Raw genomic sequence first — 21547 nt, 5'->3', positions numbered from 1 at the left:
ATATGTAATTTGCACGATCATTTGTGTTCTTAACAAAAGTCATTTTATATACATTTGCTTGTACCACAGTTTTACATTTTTACTTTTAAATCTTGTAACAGTGGTTTCTTTGTCTGGATAAGTGCATAGGAAATGTTACGTACAGATGTTTGGGTGCTTGTATAACTTCCTTCTAAAGATGCTCAGTATTTGTTACATAGTTCTGAGAGAACAAAGCTATACCGGCATCTGGGCTTCTGAAAGTTTTAGTCTGTATGCATCACTTATGACTTTATACATAGCATTTTACACCTTTTTTTAATAAAGGGAACAAATAATTTTAAGGAAGATCTTAGTCCTTGAAGAATAGTATAGTTTTGTTACAAGTAACAGTGGGCACATCTCAATCTCATGTTATTTTTCTCTCATTTCATGAGAGTTGTAATCTTGTGTAAGGAAGAAAGTAAATGAAAAAAATTAGCAGTGCTGATGTTTAGCTTGCATTTTTCCCTGGTAGTCGTGACAGTTGGTTCACTGTACTGGGCTTTCTCAAAAGCTCTGACTTCTGGCTTTGACACCAAGTTAATTTCTTGTGTATAAAGGCAAATGTTTCTTTCCCTCCTCCAGCTTCTTTTAATTGTTCCTAAGTTGTTGTTCGTGGTATTTTAACTGTGTACATAAAGGTTGCTGTCCAAGAACATCACAGGTCTGACAAGAGAACCCAGGTATAACCATTGCTATTAAAAATGTGTGTGTCTGGAGGAATTCCTGTGAACAAAGACCAAATGGAGTTTCACAGGAATGTTGATTTAGTGTTTGAAGTGTTCTGCCTGTGATGTTGTGTTATCCTCTAGACATATGCAAAAAGAAAAATAAATTATGTTTTCAGTAGAGGTAAAAAAAAAAACAGTGTAGACACAGTGATATGTTTTGATACATTTTTAACTGTTTCTAAACAGATAAAATATTTATGTTCTCTTTTAATTTAGCTGACTACAACAGAAACCTAGGGGGGGTTTTGTTATGTATTTTTAGTAGAAAGTATTATATAGAGAAGACTTTATGAATCAATGAAAGCCTTATATGACTTTCATATAAAGCAGAAGAAAACCACCATTAAAATTGTGTGAATAGTGGTTCTGAAAAGAAAAATAGGTGAAAGGCTATTTTTATATTTCTGTTGATTTTACTGTTAAAGCATTCGATTGCTAAAATGAAGCAATGAAGTATGTTCTTAAGTTATGGTGATGCATATTCAAGCAATTCCTTGTTATTGCTCACTTAAATAACATAAACTCCCTCCATGAAAGAAACTACTTGAAATTTTTTTCATGCGCAGGTATTAGATGTTCCCCATATTTATGGAGAGGATCCCTTTTCTCAGGGAGTGTACTTTTGTTCTCAGACCACAGCTTGCAGGGAATTAGAGCATCTTCCAATAGGTAGTGGTCGGCAACTCTACTGTATTCTGGGGTTTGACTTCTTGTTGTCTGTGTGTCTGTGACAGTGAGAGGCATTGCACAGCTGTTGATGTCAAGCTGTCAGACCTTTGAGTGTTAAATTTTGTCACTGTGAATACCTATTTTGTGTTGCAGAGAATTTCAGACTGATTATCTTCTTTGCGATTGCAATATCCTGTGGATGCATCAGTGGTTAAAAGAAAGAAATATAACTGTACGTGAAACTAAATGTGCCTATCCCAAGTCACTGCAGTCACAGACAGTGACTGGTGTTAAGCAGGAGCTTCTGACCTGTGGTAAGCACTCCTGAGAACTGACGCGTATTTTCTAACACATTCCATATTCTGTTAATATTAGTGAACAGGCTTTTTTTGCTTTGTTTCCCTGAAATTCACCACTTATGTGATAGTGGTAATAGTGATTCTTTTTCAAAGGCTGATCTTTAGTCATGATTTACACAGAATCACAGAATGGTAGGGGTTGAAAGGGACATCTGGAGATCATGTAGTCCAACCCCCCTGCTAAAGCAGAACCACCTAGAGCAGGTTGCACAGGATGGCATCCAGGCGGGTTTTGAATATCTCCCAAGAAGGAGACTCCACAACCTCTCTGGGCAGCCTGTCCCAGTGCTGTGTCACCCTCAGATTAAAGAAGTTTTTGCTCATGTTCACATGGAACTTCCTGTGTTCCAGTTTGTGCCCATTGCCCCTTGTCCTGTTGCTGGGTACCACTGAAGAGAATCTGGTCCCATCCTCTTGACGCAAACCCTTGAGGTATTTATAAGTATTGATGAGATCCCCTCTCAGTCTTCTCTTCAGGCTAAACAGACCCAGCTCTCTCCGCCTTTACTCATACAAGAGATTCTTCAGTCCCTTAATCATCTTTGTAGCCCTCTGCTGGACTCTCTCCAGTACTTCCTTGTCTGTCTTGAACTGGGGAGCCCAGAACTGGACACAGGGTTGTTTGCTTTTGGAAATAAATAATAAATAAATTAGTGATTGTGGATGTTATTCTGTAGGAAACTAAGGATGAGACATGTTCTCTGGAGATAAACTCCTTTTTCGTGCTAATCCATGTTTTTCAGGGATTTTTACCTAAACTTCCCAAAAAGAATTGGAAACTGATAATTTTTTTCCAAAGTCTAGCTACCCAATTTGAGATGTGTAAATTATTCCAAGCCCAAATTTCTGAAGTAAAAAGGTCTTAATTTCATAACTTTCCTACATGATGATTCTGTTCATTAGCCTTTTTGCGATGAAACCATGACCAACTTGCTTAACTTCTTGGTTGTATTAGAGTTGTTCTGTCTGTCAAAATAATAAAATATATGTATATGTTATTTTGAAATATTAATAGTGAAAAATTATGAAGAAATAAAATGCATAAATGTATTTTTCATTCAAGTTTATGTTTTTCACTCTTTTGGATGGGGGCTAGCAAAAGATTTTTGAAATGTATTACACTAAAGGAATGCACATTTTGGAAAAGAATATGATGAAAATTTTTATTTTTCGATATCCAGTGCATCAAATGTACTTTTTAGATCTTGCAAGATGCAGCTTCCAAGGAGGTTATATCAGTAATCGATACTCTGTTAGTGTATGTTTCTCCTCTTTTGAAAATTATGTGTAGAACAGGTTCTTGCTATTAATTGTGCTTTTATTTCTTGAATTCTAGAACCGCCACTTGAATTACCATCTTTCTATATGACTCCATCTCACCGTCAGGTTGTCTTTGAAGGAGATAGTCTACCCTTCCAGTGTATGGCTTCATATATCGATCAAGACATGCAAGTCTTGTGGTATCAGGATGGAAAGATAGTGGAAACTGATGAGTCCCAGGGTATTTTTGTTGAAAAAAACATGATTCATAACTGCTCACTGATTGCAAGGTGAATCCATAGAGGGAAAATGTATTTCCCACTCCTTATTTTCTGCTCTGATTTACTCACTATTTCCATAACCAGTAAAGCCCTCTTATATCCTCTCTGAGTGAACATATGTAGACAGAAACGTCCCAAGTAGGGAAGTAGTCTGTAACTTCACATATCTCTGAAATACCTTGGTTTGGTCACTGTTGCTAACTACCAGGTTTGAGGAGGGAGGTCTAGAGATTTGATTAGTCAAACCCAGCTGCTTAAAACAGGGTTAGCTAAGCAGGTTACCCAGGACTGTTGTAGGGCTTTATTTTTCTTTAATTATCTCCAAGAATTAGCCGATGCAGGTCATGTAAAATGTGTTTGTGATAGGATACATTTGTTCTCTTGGAACATTAAAATTATGGGAACAAGGAATTTAAGTGAACTACTTGTGGATTCTTTCTTCTCCCTTTTGAGCACACCACAGTTCGTAATATTGAAGTTCTTCAACAGAGATCTATTATGTCTGCAACAGATTTTTGACTGATTCAGCATCTACAGAGTGGTTATATATCCTGTAATTGTATTAGTAAATTAGGGCTTCTAACTTTATCACAAATTATGCATTTGGAAAGTTACTTTAGTTTCACCTTTCTGGAACTACTATAAAAATTTCGTGTTGAAGAACAATGATAACATTTGGGGAATTTGAACTTCTCATCTCTTCTTTCTGAAGTTGAGGAACTTTTTCCAATGGCTTTTCTTTTCCTTTCCTACCTTGGCAAAATTGAGAGCTAGAAGAATACTAAATATTTCTCTGTTAATTACAGTACATCGATTCATAGATAGCTCTGGTTTTGTAAGATCACCTACATTGTATGTAATTGTTTGTTTCTTCCATTTGTCTTTCTAGACTTTATTAATCTTTTGGTAAAAGCTTATATAAATTTTATTGCAAGACTGTTGGGTTTTATTTGTTTATTTTATCTTCCCAGTGCACTGACAATCTCAAACATTCAGGCTGGCTCCACGGGAAACTGGGGTTGCCATGTACAAACCAGACGTGGGAATAACACAAGGACAGTAGACATTGTGGTGTTAGAAAGTTCTGCGCAGTACTGCCCTCCAGAGAGGGTTGTGAACAATAAAGGGGATTTCAGGTTGGTAACCTTAATTTTTGGTGGTTTGTGGTTTGTTGTGGTTTTTTTTTTTCCTCCAGAGAAAAGTACACTTTAATTTTCTTTTTAACTAAGGTATTTTGCTTTAAAGGCACCTATGTGGATGTTCATTTGTAAATGATGTGTAATAGATTTTTAACTGTTCTAAATTAGTATGTGTTGGAAGAAGTGCACACAACTATACCATGAAATACTGAACTTTGAGCCTGTTAGCTTACTTTTTATCTCTTCCAAAGATAAATATTTGAAATGTATAAATTAAATTATTGTAATAGACTAAAACTGTTTAGATCATCTGTAAGTTAGAGTTGGACCACATACTGATGGGGGGGTTTCTACCAGATTATCATTCTGTTTTTAAAACCTTCTTGCTTCTGTACAACAAAATAAGTATATAAGAAACATGTAATATTTTCTTCCCTGTGAGTATTAGAGTAAATAATATGAATAGTGCTTCCTTTTAATGATTGTTGAGACTGTAGTGGTAGCTCTGATGTTCCGTTGTGTTGGCTGTTGCAGAGTGTTTTATCTTTTGTTCTTATCTCTTCACCTGTTTTCCCTTTTCTGATCTTTCTGCTGCTGGTCACTAACACCACGTTACTCCTGGAGGTGCCAGCTGTAACAGCTAGCTTCTGTATAGATTCTCTATGTGTAAGGTAATTCCCTTTATAACTACTCTGTGTTGTACCTCCCTGCAGTAGCTCCTACTGAGAATTAGTGTATGTCATAGCATATGTCTTCTACAATTTCTAGGGTTTCTTAATGTTGTAATAACTACTATTACACACTCATTTATTTTTACTTACACTGATTGGCTTTGTTGATCTTCTGCCTGATCTGATCTTTTGTTTATATTTATAAACTTTTCTTACTTTCCCTGTGTACACTAGAGTTCTTTAAAGTCACCTTCTTTCTATACAGCTAATCTAAGACCATAAATCTTTTATTTTAAGAAATGAAAAAGTAAGTTAAAGCATGTTGCTGGGACATAATTTTTGAGGGAAGAGAAAACAAACTTTCAAGTGCAGAAGGCCTTCTCCAGTTGTAGCAAAAATCCATGTAAAGTCCTGGCTGAGAGCATTTGTTCTGAGTTCATCATCCTTACGTTCATCAGTTGAACAATTTGAGATATAAGGGTAGCTGGTGTCTGAGTATGAGGAGCTATTAGTAAGGGAAGTAGTGTTAAGATCGTTTGCTGCACAGAGGCAATTTGGAACTACTGAAGAGCTTCACTTTCACATTGTAAGGAATTATATAAGAAACTTTGTGCATATCATCTTTTTACACTGTGGTGGTTTCAACTGCAGGGATGAGCATTACATTAGAAAATGAGAGCTTCCAGCTTAAGATAAAAGGTGAAGAAAGTCAAACAGATGCATGCTGTATTCATCAAAGAACACATCTATTTAAATCACTTATGCATTTTTTTAATGATACTAGTGTGAACCGTTCTCCTTTGATTTGCCATTAGAGGTGAAAACAGATGGTAAAGGCTTATTTCAAAGTGTTTTCCATTAAATTAACCTGTGATGTTCAGTGACTGTTCAGTGTAATAGGATTTACCCCCTCTGGAATTCTGTAGAAAGAAATAAGATTTCAGGAAATGTTCAGCTTATCAAAAAGTTCGCTATGTCTGGGTTTACTATAACAGACTTCCATTTGTAGTTTAGGTAGAGTAATAATAAAGAGTAATTTTTCACCTTTGAGACCATATGGAAATAAGGCTTTGACTAGTGAGAAAATGGTTCTGAGCAGATGGCTGTAAATGATCCTAGGTGAATTTGATTTTATAGTTTTTTAGTTGGAGCTGGTTAGTCATTTTAGCTTGGAAGCTGTTTCAATACTGGCATCTAGATTTTTATCCCTTCAGAGATGGGATAGCAAGATGTAGTGAAGGTGGATGTTTGTCTTCAGTGTCTGGCTCTGTAATAGTAGTTTAGCATGAGTTTATAAAGATTAGGCAAAAACTGTCTTCATCATGGATTTTTTTTTTTTTTTTTAGTTTAGATATTCTTTTAGGTCTTACTCAGATAATATCCCTGAATATGTTACAATCCATGATTAAATTGAAAATACAGTTTGCACGTTAAAATGTAACCTAATGCTTCTGTTTCAGTAAATCCTTCAGCTGTTGTGTTTAAAATAATTTTATGCTGGTAGTTGATAGAATTCTTTCTTAAATATAAGAATTATCCTTTTGAGAACTGTTTCTCACTGGGTGTAATTAATCTTAAAACTGTAATTGTTATGCTGAATTTAGAGAATTACTAAGATGTAATAAGAAAAAATACTAGACTACCTGTAAGCTAATGAAATCATGATATAAAAAACTCATTGTAACTGAAAGTTATTGTTGGTTTAAAGAAATGAATGCTTTCAAAACAGAATTAATATGCATGAAGGGAAGGAGTCTTTTGTAATCTCATGGTCTGGCTTTTTTTTCCTGAAATGAAATTACAGTACTTAAATGTAAATGAACCATCTTTTCCCCCACAGCTGTCTACTCTCATGTATATGTGATAAATTTTGAACACCTAATTATAAAGTGATGAAATAAGAGTGTTAATACAGTCCAAATTTGCACTTCTGCTAGCAGTTGGGTAAACTGTGAAAGATAGTCAAGAATGCAGCCAAACTTACGTAGTCTTTGTTTGCATGATGAGAATTTTTGTTAGGCACCTTTTAAGCCCTGCTGGAGGAATGTCTTCTCTGGCTTCATGGAAAGTGGAGAGCGCCTCATCAGCTCATCTCGTATAGGTGTTGGGAGGAAACAGTTCCTGGCTGAGAATGTTCCAGGTTAACATTCACTTAGCAAAAATAGGGAATAAGGGAAGTGTAGTTACAGCTGGAATCAGTTCCCCTATCTCATTCACCACTGGGCTGTAAAGAAACTTGTTACCTGCACAAGGGGTATTATGAATTGGAGAGGAAAGATGATAAGGGATGCTGTCCCCCACAAAGCACTTCTCTTAGTGACACTGTGCATTTGTGTTGTTCTTGTGTATGTGAAATTATGGCAGAAAGCTGGAGTTTTAAGTTGCCCACCTTTTATGTCAGGTTTAATGGAAAGCTTTCTAAATCATTAGATGATTGATATATTAGTTTCATTAGTAAAATGTTTCTGTAGAAACTAAATTTGTTATAAAGGTAGCACAGACTATATGACTGTCTGGCATTGCTAGTATTCTTTTGAGATCATGATAAAATGTTGTGTAGGGAGATGAGTGAAAAATAAATGCAGTAGGAATAAAGGGACAGTAACAAAAATGAAATAGATGGATAAAAGAAATAGAGAAAGTGGAGAGAAGAACTGGGAGAGAAGGCAAATAATCTTGTGATAATTTAATAACCTTTGAAATAGCATTAAACACTGAAACTGTCACTTTTTTCCATTTGTTGGCTACAGAAGTTCCAGAAGATAGATAGACATAGATATATACGTAGCTTTGAAATTAACCTTGTTTAAAAATATAGCAATTAAAGCTCTCCTGAAAAACTTGTTTTTCATTAGAGTCCTAGTGTTTCACTCTGGTTTCTTTTTTTCTAATGCTTTAGCACTAAGTGTGCATAGTGAGGGATGGAATAGCACATGCTGTTTTTCAGTGAAAATATTTGTCTTGGAAGTTGTGTCATACAACATCTGTCAGGACCGCAGAGTTTAAATTACCCGAAGGCCATGGGGCACTCAGTCTGTAAAGAGATAGATTCAGTCAAAACTGAGCCGACCACACTTTAACTTAAAATACGTTGGAAAAATACAACTTTTAGAAAACTTTGTAAAGACAGAGACAGATACCACTTTCAAAGTGGCATCTTTGATGTGGAAACTTTGTACAGTTGTTTTGGAAATGATGTTTTGGGACTCCAGTGTCAGTGTTTCTAGAAACTTGACTCTGTTCTTGAAGCTGAGGTTTGGGCGCGCTATGCAAGGTATTTGTGGGCCTGCATGTCTTCTAACAGCTGTGCCAGCTGATTTATTAGTTGTCCTCATCTGCCTGTTTTCTTTTTGGCTTCATTCTCTGAAGGCTTATTATGTATCCATGAGAAGTGGGAGCATAGGAGTAGCTTATCTTTGTACTTGTTTTTCCCCAGTCTGTGTTGATCTGACTTAATTTTAATTTGTCCATACAGAAATTTCAGAGACTTAGGTAAGTTTACATGTGTTGTATCCCCTTATCCCTTCCTAGCAGATCCATAACTTGCTCTGTCTGTGATCAGAGTTGGCCAGACATGATCCAAGGTGATGTTTTTTGTTAGCTTGCTAGAGTGCACGTCATGTTACTCTAAGGTCACTACTGGGATTGCAGCAATTCACAAAGGCAGTTGTGATTTTTCTAAGGAAGATTTTTGTGCTTTCTGCTGGCTTTTCTATACAGGACAAAAGATGGTAAATCATTACCATTGCAGAATCTATACTTGTTCTTTCAATTAATTTACATTCTCTAAAATACCTGTATATAATTCGTGGCATTTAAAAACTCTGCTAATTCTTTTTTATTTTTCTTCTTTCTTTTAACCATCTTCATTGCCACCAATTCTGGTATAACATTTCCTTTCTGATAAAGGTTGAATGGTGACACTTCCGTTAATTTCTTGAAGTGGCTGCTGAGGCTCTGAATGTAAGTGTACGCATATTTGATAGGCTGGATGAATCTCTGCTACAATACCCAAATAATCTTCTGTCTCTTCTAGTATTCAGATACTGTGTTGATGGTCATAATAATAAGTCTCCATTTCTTAAGTAAATGATGTCACTACAATATGGAGAATGGATATGTAATGCCAAAACCGTTATAAAAGGTAGTAAAATTCAAGGCTTTGCTTTCTATTTTGGTTTGTTGTAATTATTGTCTAGTCTTTTCCATTAGATTCCTTACTGACTGAATTCTTTTATGGTGGTTGTCATGACGTGTGCATTTTAAGGGTACCACCAGCAGCTATCTTTGAGTTGCTTATTGCCCAACCCTAAGTAATCTTTGCCAAAATGGCCTCAAGTAAGAGTCTTTCTTCCATAACTGAATATGCTGAAATTGTTCTGTTGGAGCTGATTAGGAATAAATACGAATTTGAGATAGAGAAGACTTTCAGTATACCCCAAAAGGTTAATCTCTTGAATCATTTAATATAATTGAAAAGTGTAGCCTTTTGCCTTGGTCCATTCCTAGAGTTAGTCTCTTCTTTGAGAAAGAACTGTGATAAATCCCAGTGTCTTCAGTAAGAGAAGTTACTTAACTGATGAATGAGGAAGGAAAATGGAGCTGACTTGCTCAGTTTCTCTGCTTTGGCAATATTACTTATATTTTAATTTCCTGAAAGGGAACATTCTTCAAGGTGTTTACTCCATCCTCCTGCAAACACAGAATTATATTTTTTTTCCAAATATAGGTATGTTCTGAGCGTCTCTTAATTTAGATGATAGTGGTGACTAAATGGCCATTTACTGAAATGCAGTCCAGATAAAAAAGCAAATTTTATATCACAGTGTAATCCAACAGATTTTTGTTTTGTTTGACCATTTCAATTTTTGGAGACAACTGCTTTATGCAAGGCCCTTTGAAATACTTAAAAGTGAGAAAAAGTATGTTAGCTATTAAGGCCATCAAGGAGCTTGACTTAGTTGTGGTACAGAAGGCCTGATCAAATGAAGCTCTCTCTTGCTCTCAGTTTTAGTTAAACCTTGTATGTTGGGTTGTTGGTTTTGACATACCTAAACTGCAGAATGCCAAGTATGTATGCTTTTTGCCTTAAAATTTTAAGTATTATGATAAAATACTGCTTGTGCATATCTTAACAGGGGAGAGGGTTGGGAGCAGGGGCAGGCAGACTGGCTGGCATTCCTTGTCCCTGTCCTTCTCTCTTCCCAGCATTGCAGCTTAATTCACACATGTTTTCCTTCTATTCTTGTGTTTCCTTTGAATTGGTTCTGATCTCATGAATGAACAGTGCTCTAAAGGTGTATTGCAACTTAATTTTCTGTATTTTATTTCATTTTTATCTGTGAATATGTTTATATAGGTAAAAATATGCAGTAAATTTACAGAAGTTGTTCAGAGAATGTTAGAAGTTTTCTTTAAAAGTGCTTCGTTCCACATACCTTGAGTGAAAGCAATTGTTTCCTACTTAACTTCATGAACACTTTCTTTTCCCACTTTCTATTTAGTACTATGTTTGGTTGCAAAATTGGTCAAAGTGGTTGTACTACTGCTACTGTTTCTTAATTACTGTAAATGTAGTCTTCAGTTTATATTTTGCAGTTTAGTATTGATTTGAATGCAGTCATTTTAAAGTTACATTGATGCACGTGAACAGGACAAGTAGAAAGCTTCAAGGGCTTTCTACTATGTATTTAACTTTTTATAGTGTTAATACAAAATTTTTCATGAAGTAGGCAAGGTTTGCTTATTAAAAAAACTTTAAACTATTTTTAGTGATTTTTCTAAGCATCTTTTTCTCTCCGCCTGCAACCTCATGAAAGAATTAAAAAAAAAAAAAGCATCCTAGCATTAGAACTCATTTTGTTAATAGTACACAAATATGAACAGCTTGAAAATACTGAAGGCGAGCCAAGGTGGCCCTTTAAATAGTTTAGAGATGCTTAGTTTTGCATGTCTCTTTATTTCATGTTGTACTGCTTAATCCTTTTATTTACTTGTCATGTAAATTTGTCTAATTTTTTTTTGTGTTTTTTTTTTTTTTTTGCTTTTGACTCCCCAGGTGGCCTAGAACATTGGCAGGCATCACAGCATACCTGCTGTGTACACGTTATTCTGCTGGCAGTGGGATATATCCTGGCAACTCGCAAGATGAGAGAAGAGCCTGGCGCAGGTGTGACAGGGGAGGGTACTGGGCAGAAGAGGACTACTCCAGGTGCCAATATGCAAATGATGTGACTAGAGTTCTTTATATGTTCAATCAGGTAATTTGTGCATTTCTATAAAATCAAATTCTTGAATGAAAATAAAAACTCAGAAATCCGTTTCTCCATTTTTTTAAGCTGGTAATACTGGTGGTATAGATGAATTATGATGAACACATGCCTCTGACGACAACACTAGAACTTGTAGGTCTATGTTAAGAATTTGGTTTAATATCTGCTTTGAGAGAGTAGTCACTCTGCCTCTGTTGCTGTAAACCTCTTAATAGACTCAGTGTGGCTGATGAGAGTCAACTAATGAAAAGTAGTGAGTATTAACTAGTCTTCTATAATCTGGTAGTACTCACCAGGATACAAGAGAGTATTCTAGATTTTAAAAGTAGCTATGAAACAAAATTTTTCAGCTCCAAACTCCTTTTTAGGCTTATCTCTAATTAATGCACACTTTTGCAAACACTTTTCTGCAGTGGTATACCCATGCAGTAATGTACCCAACCTTGTATGCCTAGGTGCTCTATTGTAAAATACTCCATAAAGCTTCGAACCTCTGGTTTATGCTTAGTGTTTTCCAGAGTGTGCTGTCAGATTACTAGCGTCAATGGAACAGGTGAAACTATGGAGATACGAGAATGTTTTTTGGTGTGTTGGTTTGTTGGGGTGTTTTTTCTTTTTTTAATGATACAGCTATGCCACTTAAGTTGATGGTGGCACCACCCGTGTTAAACACGGGCCACGGTGCTTGTCTGACCTCAGGGTAGGATAACTGCATGTAGTGCGTGTTTGGAGTGTTTCAGTGTGTGAGCTCACATTCTTTTAGAGAGGACTTCACGCTGTGTGCCAGAAGCACCACAGCTCCTAACTGGGGCAATCAGGATCTAAACTGATATTTCCTGTTTGGACATCCCCAATTTATACACGTGGTGAAGGTTTGATGTCCAGTGGCTTGGGCTCAATCTAGTTTGAGGTGAAAGCATTGAACTGCATGTTGTGTAGATGGATTGTTGCTGACTTGCTCCCTCTGTGTGCAGTTACTTCTTAATGCAGACATAGCTTTTTATCTTCCTGCTCTGGTTCCTTGAGGACCGATGAGCACTGGTGTAAGAAAGATGGAAAGGGTGGGAGGGAGAGAAAGTAAAGGACTGCCTCTTCTGGCCCAAGTTAAACTTGGGGGTTGACATAACTATTTGGGCTCTTCTGCTTTACATTCCTAGCACTAGCGGTGCATGCCACGGCTTGGTCACAAGAAACATGTTTGAGGGCTGAAAGAAGGGGGGGTGGTGATGCATAATAACTGGTCAGCAGGTGGGAGATGGTGCTCAGGATCCCTTTGTTGTCCCTTTGTGGGACACAGCAAGGTTCAGTGTTTGCTTATTGAGAGCTGCTGGTTTGCTTTTTCCTCAACTGGGAATTCACATTTTCCTGCAAGGCCTGTAACAGCTCCATGCTACTCCTGCCTACGTACTATAGCCCAACTTTAGAGTTCCGACTGCTCAAGAGCCTACATTACTTCAGCCTGTTATAATTGCTTTTGGTTAGCCAACATTTATCAGGTTGTGGAAGAATGTTGCCAACTTTTTGTTACAGAGTTTGAAGTATGAGGGTCAGATTCATATCTTCATAAAAGCAGAAGTATAATTTGTGTGTGTGTGTGAAGTAGATAACTTCCTATTATTTGCTTAAAAATACATGTGTACAGGTATGCTACACTGAAATACAGGTTTCAATTTATTATTTTTTTTTTTTAAAGGGAGAAGCAGCATGTTTTGGGTTTAGGAGTTGTTTTTACTCATTAGAGCCTTCCTCTTTTTTGTGTGTAGTAGGTCTGGAATTTTTAGCAGTATTCTGCATAAAAATTTATTGTCTCTTTGAGACTAATATTAAATGTAATAATATTATAAGCATCTTCAGAGCCTTTGAACACAAAGGTAGTTGAGCTGTTTTGAACATGAGAACTCTGCCAAGCAATTTAAATCAAGCGGAGGTCCAAGTTTAAAATGGAGTGAAACCTTTGTAACATTTATACAAGAACACTTATATTTAACTGTTCTTGTTTGTGTATCGTACAGGTATCGATGAAAAGAAATTCATGTTTAAAGAAAAAGTTCAAAGAAATTATACAGACTATCTGAATTTGAAAGTTGACTTTGTTCAGTGTGTGTTATGACTTTGAACTTTATTTACACTTTAAATGCATGACTTCTGGTGTTTTGGAAAAAAAATAAATCTTCTATTAATTGCATTCAAATCTATGTTCAAGTGGTAAGACCAGCAGGGATAAACATATAGTTGTGCTTATGTGGCACATTGCAAGTTCAGTGGGGCAGACTAGATATCTGTACATCAAAAACCAGAGAGATGGAACATCTCTGTTTTGGATTATCATGGATAAACAGCATCTGAACTGATAACACTTGCACAGCTTTCCACTGTACTATGTGAAATTTCCCATTTTTGGTCCCTGCTAGCTCAGACATGTTGATGTTGTGTACTATTTAGTGAAAGATTTTTTAGCATGGTGCTTGTTTCAGAAATGAAATAATGAGCTTTGTCATAGAGATGCTTTGTCTTGGTTGGGGTTTTTTTTTGTGTGCGTGTTCCATTCCAAATGCTTTCTGTAATTACAGAATCAAGAGTGAATGCTACAGCAGTGATGTGTTTGAATTTCTTTTGGCTTCTCTTGCTATAAAATGCCATATTTTAGGAGCTTGTTGTCATGCCTGGGCTCTAAAAGGAAAATAAGCATTTGACAGTACTGTCCTTTTTTGCTCCTTTTCTTGGTGCAACACCTCTGTCTTCTAGGACAACAGGACAGAACCCAGTTTCTGGCTGCAGGTACAAATGCTGGTTCTCTGGCTTGTAGGAAATGTTTTTGCGAGCAGATAAGGTGGTGGTCCCTGGCTACTTAAAATACTGTGATCCCTGTGGGAATTGCTGTCCTCTTTGGGAAAATGCTTATTTTTATTAATTGTTGAAGTGTTGCCTATGTCATGTACTTAATTTTCAGTTCTTCAAAATGCTTATGTTTGTTATCTATGTAGATGCCGCTCAACCTTACTAATGCAGTGGCAACAGCAAGACAGCTCTTGGCTTACACTGTTGAAGCAGCAAATTTTTCTGATAAGATGGATGTTATTTTTGTGGCTGAAATGATAGAGAAATTTGGAAGATTTGCTGAAAAATATAAAGAGGTAACTGGATAATTTGCCATCACTTTAAAGATAATCAAAGTGTTTGTCCTTAAGTATTCTGAGCAGTGAAACCTTCTCAACATTAGATGCAGGCACTGAGTTAGTGGATTATCAGATTCTATTCCATGTTTTTGTTTGTTTAGTAGGTCCCTGAAGTTGCTGACCCATGGTCACAGACTTTGCATTCGCGCTGAGATGATCCAGCATTCACTGGACCTGTAATGTGAGTAACACCTCTGGTCAGCACTGGAGCAGGGAGATAGGTACAGTAAGTCTGTTTTTATTTAATATGGAGTGGGTCACACAGGTTTTCATTGGTATGTTTTTGTCTAAAAATACAAATAATGAAAGCCTCAGAGATCCTCTCAATAATGAATAAAACAAGACTTATCTTCTCCCCTCCCGCCATGGTAGGCTGTCTTTATTCAGTATTGAGCTATATCTCTAAGGTTTTCAGTATTCCTGTATCTTGCAGGATATAAGATAAGACATTAAAATAAAATCTTAGAGAACGCTCATTGTTGGGGAGAAAAACATGAATGGTTGAGTAGTCCCACCAGTGGGTAGGAACTCTCTGTTTCACTGCTGAACAGAGGTTATATTGATCTCACTGTACAGTGCATGTTGGGAAGTTGGAGACCGCAATGCCTCAATTTTAAACTTGCGCAAAAAAAAGCCAAATTTTCCCCATCCACCCTCAGCAAACCATAAATGCTGGTTCTAAATTCTTTGCAGAACTCCTTGGAGAATTTTCAGGCTAAACCTCCTTTTTACAGTCATAGCTTAGATTTTTTTTTGTGTGTGTGTATTTGGAATTATACAAGCAGTTCATTAAATGGCTGGTTTTGTACCCGCTCAAAAATAGAAACGTATTTTAGATTGCTGCATGATTTGTTACATTACAAGGATATTCTTTTCTCAGCTGTGATTTATTGTCTGTAGAGTGACACAATCTGGCATTACTTTGCCATGTTTGAAGGTAATAGATGATATGAAAAAATCTAAGTTAAATTCATAGGTTGTTTCCATCTTAGATGATGTATTTTTTTATCTTGATTTGATTTGAAGGTAACCTTTGATTTCCTGGTATATTCAAGGAACATGAGAGCAATTTCATTTAATAATTTTTAGTAGCTATTAATAAGGCTTAGTTATTTTTTATTAGGGTATTACTCTGAGAGGGACTGTTTATCAGGGAGTATAGTGATAGGACAAGGGGTAATGGGTTTAAACTTAAAAGAGGGTACATTTAGATTAAATATTAGGAAGAAACTCTTCACTGTGAGGGTGGTGAGGCACTGGAACAGGTTGCCCAGAGAAGCTGTGGATGCCCCCTCCCTGGAGGTGTTCAAGGCCGGGTTGGATGAGGCTTTGGGCCACCTGGTCTAGTGGAGGGTGTCCCTGCCCATGGCAGGGGGGTTGGAACTAGATGATCTTTGAGGTCCCTTCCAACCCAAACCATTCTATGGTTCTGTGATACTCTATGAACTTTTTCTTAACACTATTTGCTTATATCATCTTATTGTCGGTTCTTTAGTTTGTGTTACAGTAGCTATTCTGAAAGATAAATACTATAAATTACAAAAAACTTCATTTAATAGCTTTTTCATGTCAGAAGAAACCAACTGAAGACAAATGTTCAGAAAGCTCTTAGCAGATTGTCTTAAGTTAGAATGCGGATGGAAAAACTTGTGCATACCTTGATAAGCAGGGGAAAGAATAATGTGTAGTATTTTTTAAAAGTATGAAACAACTTAAGTCCTGTGACTTCAGGATCTTAATACCACTAATTTATTGTAAACCCACAATTTGTTGATGTGTAAAACGTTACCATTTTTCAAGTAGTAATAGATCATGATAAGCATCTTCAATTAATTTAACTTTGATTTGCTCTTGGGAATTTAATGAAAAGGGCTACAGCCTGCAAATGCTGCTTGGGGCTGTGTGTTAGCTGTTGAGAATGTTTACTGATTGTAGCCTCTGTCCCTAGAAGAGAAGGTTCTTCAAACAGAAAATATTTATATATTCCCATTCTTGCCTTTATTTTTAAAGATTTTTAAAAAAAACCCAGCAAACTACTGTGTTCTTTCCTTGTTAGTAATATTCTGAAAAGAAATTGGGAAGCCTGGATGGTAAAGGAGATGTCTTCCCCACCCTGTCTCTATGCAGAAAATTCCACTCCCTAAATTTAGGCACTGTGAATTGCATTTCAGCCAATTCCACTAGAAAATACATGCACCTTCACTTTGGTCCAATATTTGTCACTTTTTTTTCACTGTTGGGAAAACCCAGTATAGGTCAATGTTGTCAATGTAGGTGCTCATTAATTTTGGCAGAGTTGTGGCCTAAATAAACAAGTTTCCTTTATAGTTTGTATTTGTCTGTCATACAGAAGACAGGGTAGGGAGCGTGAGCATAAACTTACAACAATGTAGTTGGGGGTTTGAGAGCAGCTCTGGTGCCTACGGGTATTTGTTGTCTCTCTCATATATAACCTGTGACTTAAAAACAGTTCATGCAAAATTGGAGGCAAGCAAGGAAGGAATCAAAGAAAAGGCAGACACAGCAAAAGGAGGAGAACCTGAAGGGTTGTGTACTAATTATTGCCTGTATTACTCTTTTCTTATTATCTTCCCCTATACATGCAAACTGTATTATTGTTGCTTTGTAGTTTATTTAATTTTTATTTATTTTAGGTTTAAAGTTGATTATAAATAGTCCTTTTAAATAACTAGTACAGTAGAACATGGAGTATTACATTCTTTGCTTTTAATGAAATGTCTGTATTTCTCATGGTTTTGTTTTCTAAGTATAATTTAAACAGACAAATTACATTGGCATAACATTTTTCTTGAATGGAGGTAAATGTCAGAGTCAAAGTATTTCAGTATCTCAACGTGACAAGCAGTGATTGAAATAGGAGCAACCAATTTCCTTTTGCTTTTTGTGCTGACATTTTGCTTTGTATTTTCTGATAATGATCCTACTTGATGAAAGCTTTCAAAGGTATAAAATAGTCTTATTTCTCTTCCCCATTAGCTTGGTGATGTGATGGTGGACATAGCAAGTAATATTATGTTAGCTGATGAACGTGTTCTGTGGATGGCACAAAGGGAAGCCAAGGCTTGCACTAGAATTGTGCAGTGTCTACAGAAAATTGCTATGTATCGGCTTGCAAATGGAGCTCAAGTTTATTCTACTGTAAGTATAAATTTATTTATTTAGAAGACATTTTGCTGGCTCTTGAGTTTCAATAGCTTTTTATTTTTCTTAATAGATGTTGGCATTATCTGCAATGCTTACTATTTCTGCAGGGAGAAGAGAAATACTCTGAACAGATTTATTCCTGCCAGAAAAACAGAAACACTTTTCTGGGTGGTTTTTTTATGTTAAGGCAGATAATCTCTTTAAGATTATTTATTATTCTTCCAGTGGTGTGTCAAGTTATTTAATTTTTGGTGGTGTGGGTTTTGTTTGGTTTTTTTTTATCATCACAGTATTCTCCAAATATTGCTCTTGAGGCTTATGTAATAAAGGCTGCTGGTTTCACTGGGATGACATGCACCGTATTCCAGAAAGTGGCTACATCAGACCGAACAGGACTCAGTGATTATGGGAGAAGAGATCCAGATGGAAATCTAGATAAACAATTAAGCTTTAAGTGCAACGTTTCAAATACGCTGTCAAGTCTGGCTTTAAAGGTTGGATACTCTTTGTTTCCCTACTGACTTTGTAGTAATATCTTAAATATGAATAATTTGGAAAGCAATCTTACATTATTAATTTCTAGTGTTAAAGTAGTATTTTTACATGATCCAGAATGACTGTGACAAGAGATAATTAAAATGACAAAGGATAATAAAGTTTGATTATAGAATATTTTTTTAATTGGTGCAATTCTTAATGAGTAGGTGTGGTTTTCTTTATTAAAACTTCTTAAGTTGAAGGACACTTTCTGACTTTTTGATAAGTATGGAAATTGAAATGCTTCCTAGTTTGTAATTATACTTGGCTTTATTTTGCTGTATTTTTCATCTTCATTACATATTAAATCAGATATTACAAGTCTCCATAAATATCTGAAATACTCTGTTCAGAGTGATACTGTAATTAAGCATGAAATAGAAAATGGACCTGAAAGGTTAATTTTGTGTGTGTGTGTTCATGTAAAGACACACACACATACACATATATATATGTGGATGTGTGTAGAATGGAAACACTTCCTCATGTTCTGTAAAAGTATTTTTCAGTTATGTTCCCCAACACACCAGTTTGCTTTTATCACTCAACTTGCTTGAACATCACTGCAGGGTGTATATTTGAAATTATATTTATGTAATTCTATAACATGCATGCTTCCCACCCCAAGTATAATTTATATACAAGTTATCAAAACCTGCTTGTATACAGCATTTCATTTTGAGTGGTACTAATGCACAATTACAGCATTTCTTTGTCTGCTTGTCTTGGTTGCTGCTTCTAGTTGCCAGTAGTCTAATCTGGAAAACTCTTGTAATACTTTACTGATACCAACCTCAGCTTTACTCTCTGTAACAAGTAACGTAACTACAGAATCTTAACCTTTTTTTTTTCTTTTTCCAAAAATTAAGACTTTTAATAACCTGATTCAACTATTTTATCATGGATTACTTGGAAACACTGTCAAGTAGGTTTGTCATGATACGTAGTTTGTTAAATCTATTTCTCTCTGACACTGTTCAGTTGGAGTTGCTGCTAATTTGATCTCTGTAAAGAATTTCTTTTTAAGACCTTAAAAATCTGTTTATTTCTAGAACACAATTGTAGAGGCTTCTATCCAGTTGCCAGCTTCCCTTTTCACCCAAAAGCAAAAAAGAGAAATCAGGCCAGCAGATGAATCTGTCTACAAGCTTCAGCTTATTGCATTTCGCAATGGAAAGCTTTTTCCAGCAACAGGAAATTCAACAAATCTGGCTGATGATGGGAAACGTCGTACAGTTGTAACCCCAGTTATTCTTACCAAGATAGGTTTGTTTTTTATTATTACTTTTTTAATGGTCTTTAAGAAACATTTTTCACTCCTTTGTTTCAACTAGTGTATATCTAATAATAGGTTTTTAGCACCTAATGTGTTACATGTTGAGAAATTTATGTGCAAATACATTTTTTTTTGTAACAGATGGTTTAAACCTAGCCAGTCACCACGTTCCTATAAATGTGACACTGCGGCGCATTGCGCATGGAGCAGATGCTGTTGCAGCTCAGTGGGACTTTGATCTACTGAACGGACAAGGGGGATGGAAATCTGACGGTTGTCGCATTCTTCTGTCCGATGAAAATATTACTACCATTCAGTGCTACTCCCTCAGCAACTATGCCGTTTTAATGGTATGACGCTTAGAATTACATGTCTCTTTCTGGAACTTAAAAATACTCAAAATACAATTCTGTTCCCCCCCCCCCCCAAGAAAGCGCGCATTTCTACATTCCGTTTCACATAAAGTTAAACATAAGAAATAAATCTTCAGTTTTTGTTTGTGTTGATATAAATGTTGATGTAAGATGAGGTTTAAGTGGAAATCTGTCAAAGTGCAATTAATTGCTGAATATACTAGACACAAAAGTATTTTCATTTGAGAAGTACTATATTATAGGAAGCCATTTTAATGAGCTGCTTAATCAAGTGGACTTTTATGAACTTTAGTCTAATAATGACAGTTAAAAATAAAGAAAGGTGATGGGAAAAAACCTATCTTCTCTGTGTTAGTGATAGTTAAAGAAGAAGGGAGCAAGACACCTTCTTTTAGTGCTCTTCAGTTATGAAGTAGGATTTCTTCGTCTGTTCCCAGACCTCTTCATTTCAGAATTTGTCCTGGGAAGCTTCCCTCTTTACTGATGGTGACTACTACCCTGCTTGTCAATCACCACAGATGCTAAATGATAAAACGGGATACATAGAAATGGTAGGCTAGTAGAAAACTGAGTGAAATGCTAAGAGGCTTTGAAAATATTGTTAACTTAAGTGTAAATTTGGTATGGGTTTTGTTGTAGTTAGTGTGCTTTGTGTGGAATTAAAAATGTATTTTTATGTAATCGTACGTGGAAGAAAGAGGATTCCTTTATGATCATCAGTGCAGGAGAAGTTGCTATTTTTGTTTTGCAACTCAGACTTTCAAAAATCGTCCTCTGAAGAGAATTAAATAGTAGAATACCAAAAAGCTAAACATAAATAAAATCAAGATTTACACTCCAAGCTTTTTAAAAGAGCTTAAAGAGAGTAAGTTTTTACTTTACCTCTGAAGATACCATTTTAAAGAATGTTGTTATGTTTTAGGAAAGGATTATATATTTTAAAAATATCAAAAAAGGGAACTATATGATTGTAACAGTTTGAAGTAATTTAAAATGGAATTAAACTTCATTTGTACATGTAGTATGCATGTGAAGAGAGATTATGCTTTATATTGGTCACATTTCTGCCATCTGGAGGAAGAAAAATGAAGAGCATATTCAATCTGCTGCTGTAAATTTCTAAATTAATACATGGTAAGATTATATCAGCATCTTATTGTGAGTTATGCAGAGAACTGTTGACAATCAGAAATCAAAAAAATTAGAGGAATTAGAGCAAAAACCCCATATATTAACTAAAAAAGCCATAATAGCATATTTCCTTTGTAAACTCTCATAGTGTTGTGACAGTCTGGGTCCTGGTCCCAGGCTCGTAGGAAATTCTTTTGGGTTCAGTTTTAGAAGTCTGGCTTTTAATTCAGCAGTTGTCATTAACATCAAATACATGAACGGTAGTGGTAGGAGGGATCTGTACGCAATATTCCACCATCCTGGCTGGATGGTGGATGACTTAACCAGAGTTACTTCATTCTTTTTTAGAATGAAGTACGTATGTGTGTAGAAGAAAGCAGCTTGTAACGTACTGACCTGTTTCAGAACATAATGTTGTAAAGTCCTCTCTGATAAGGAAACCCATAACTGAGTGCCTAGTTTTCTAATCTAGTGATTTAGGAAGA

The 21547-nt window shown here is 35.9% G+C and overlaps 1 protein-coding gene across 3 annotated transcripts in view; it reads left to right on the top strand.

Annotated features, from left to right (window-relative positions):
- Positions 1–21547, top strand: part of ADGRA3 (adhesion G protein-coupled receptor A3) — a 61634-nt gene that overhangs the window by 28913 nt on the left and 11174 nt on the right. Inside the window, exons 6-14 of one of the 3 annotated variants that reach the window (XM_054824464.1) lie at positions 1575–1735; positions 3117–3330; positions 4293–4457; positions 11190–11391; positions 14388–14537; positions 17577–17738; positions 18113–18238; positions 19334–19547; positions 19699–19907. In XM_054824464.1, the coding sequence (XP_054680439.1) occupies positions 1575–1735; positions 3117–3330; positions 4293–4457; positions 11190–11391; positions 14388–14537; positions 17577–17738; positions 18113–18238; positions 19334–19547; positions 19699–19907 (1603 nt within the window). Of the gene's footprint in view, positions 1–1574; positions 1736–3116; positions 3331–4292; positions 4458–11189; positions 11392–14387; positions 14538–17576; positions 17739–18034; positions 18239–19333; positions 19548–19698; positions 19908–21547 lie in introns of all 3 variants that reach the window. The other 2 variants (XM_054824463.1, XM_054824462.1) reach the window with 2 other exon arrangements.

This window comes from Grus americana, chromosome 4 (genome assembly GCF_028858705.1).
Source record: "Grus americana isolate bGruAme1 chromosome 4, bGruAme1.mat, whole genome shotgun sequence".
Taxonomy (NCBI): Eukaryota; Metazoa; Chordata; class Aves; order Gruiformes; family Gruidae; genus Grus; species Grus americana.
Note: the sequence above shows the minus strand (reverse complement) of the source record. Positions and strands in the feature narration are given on the sequence as shown.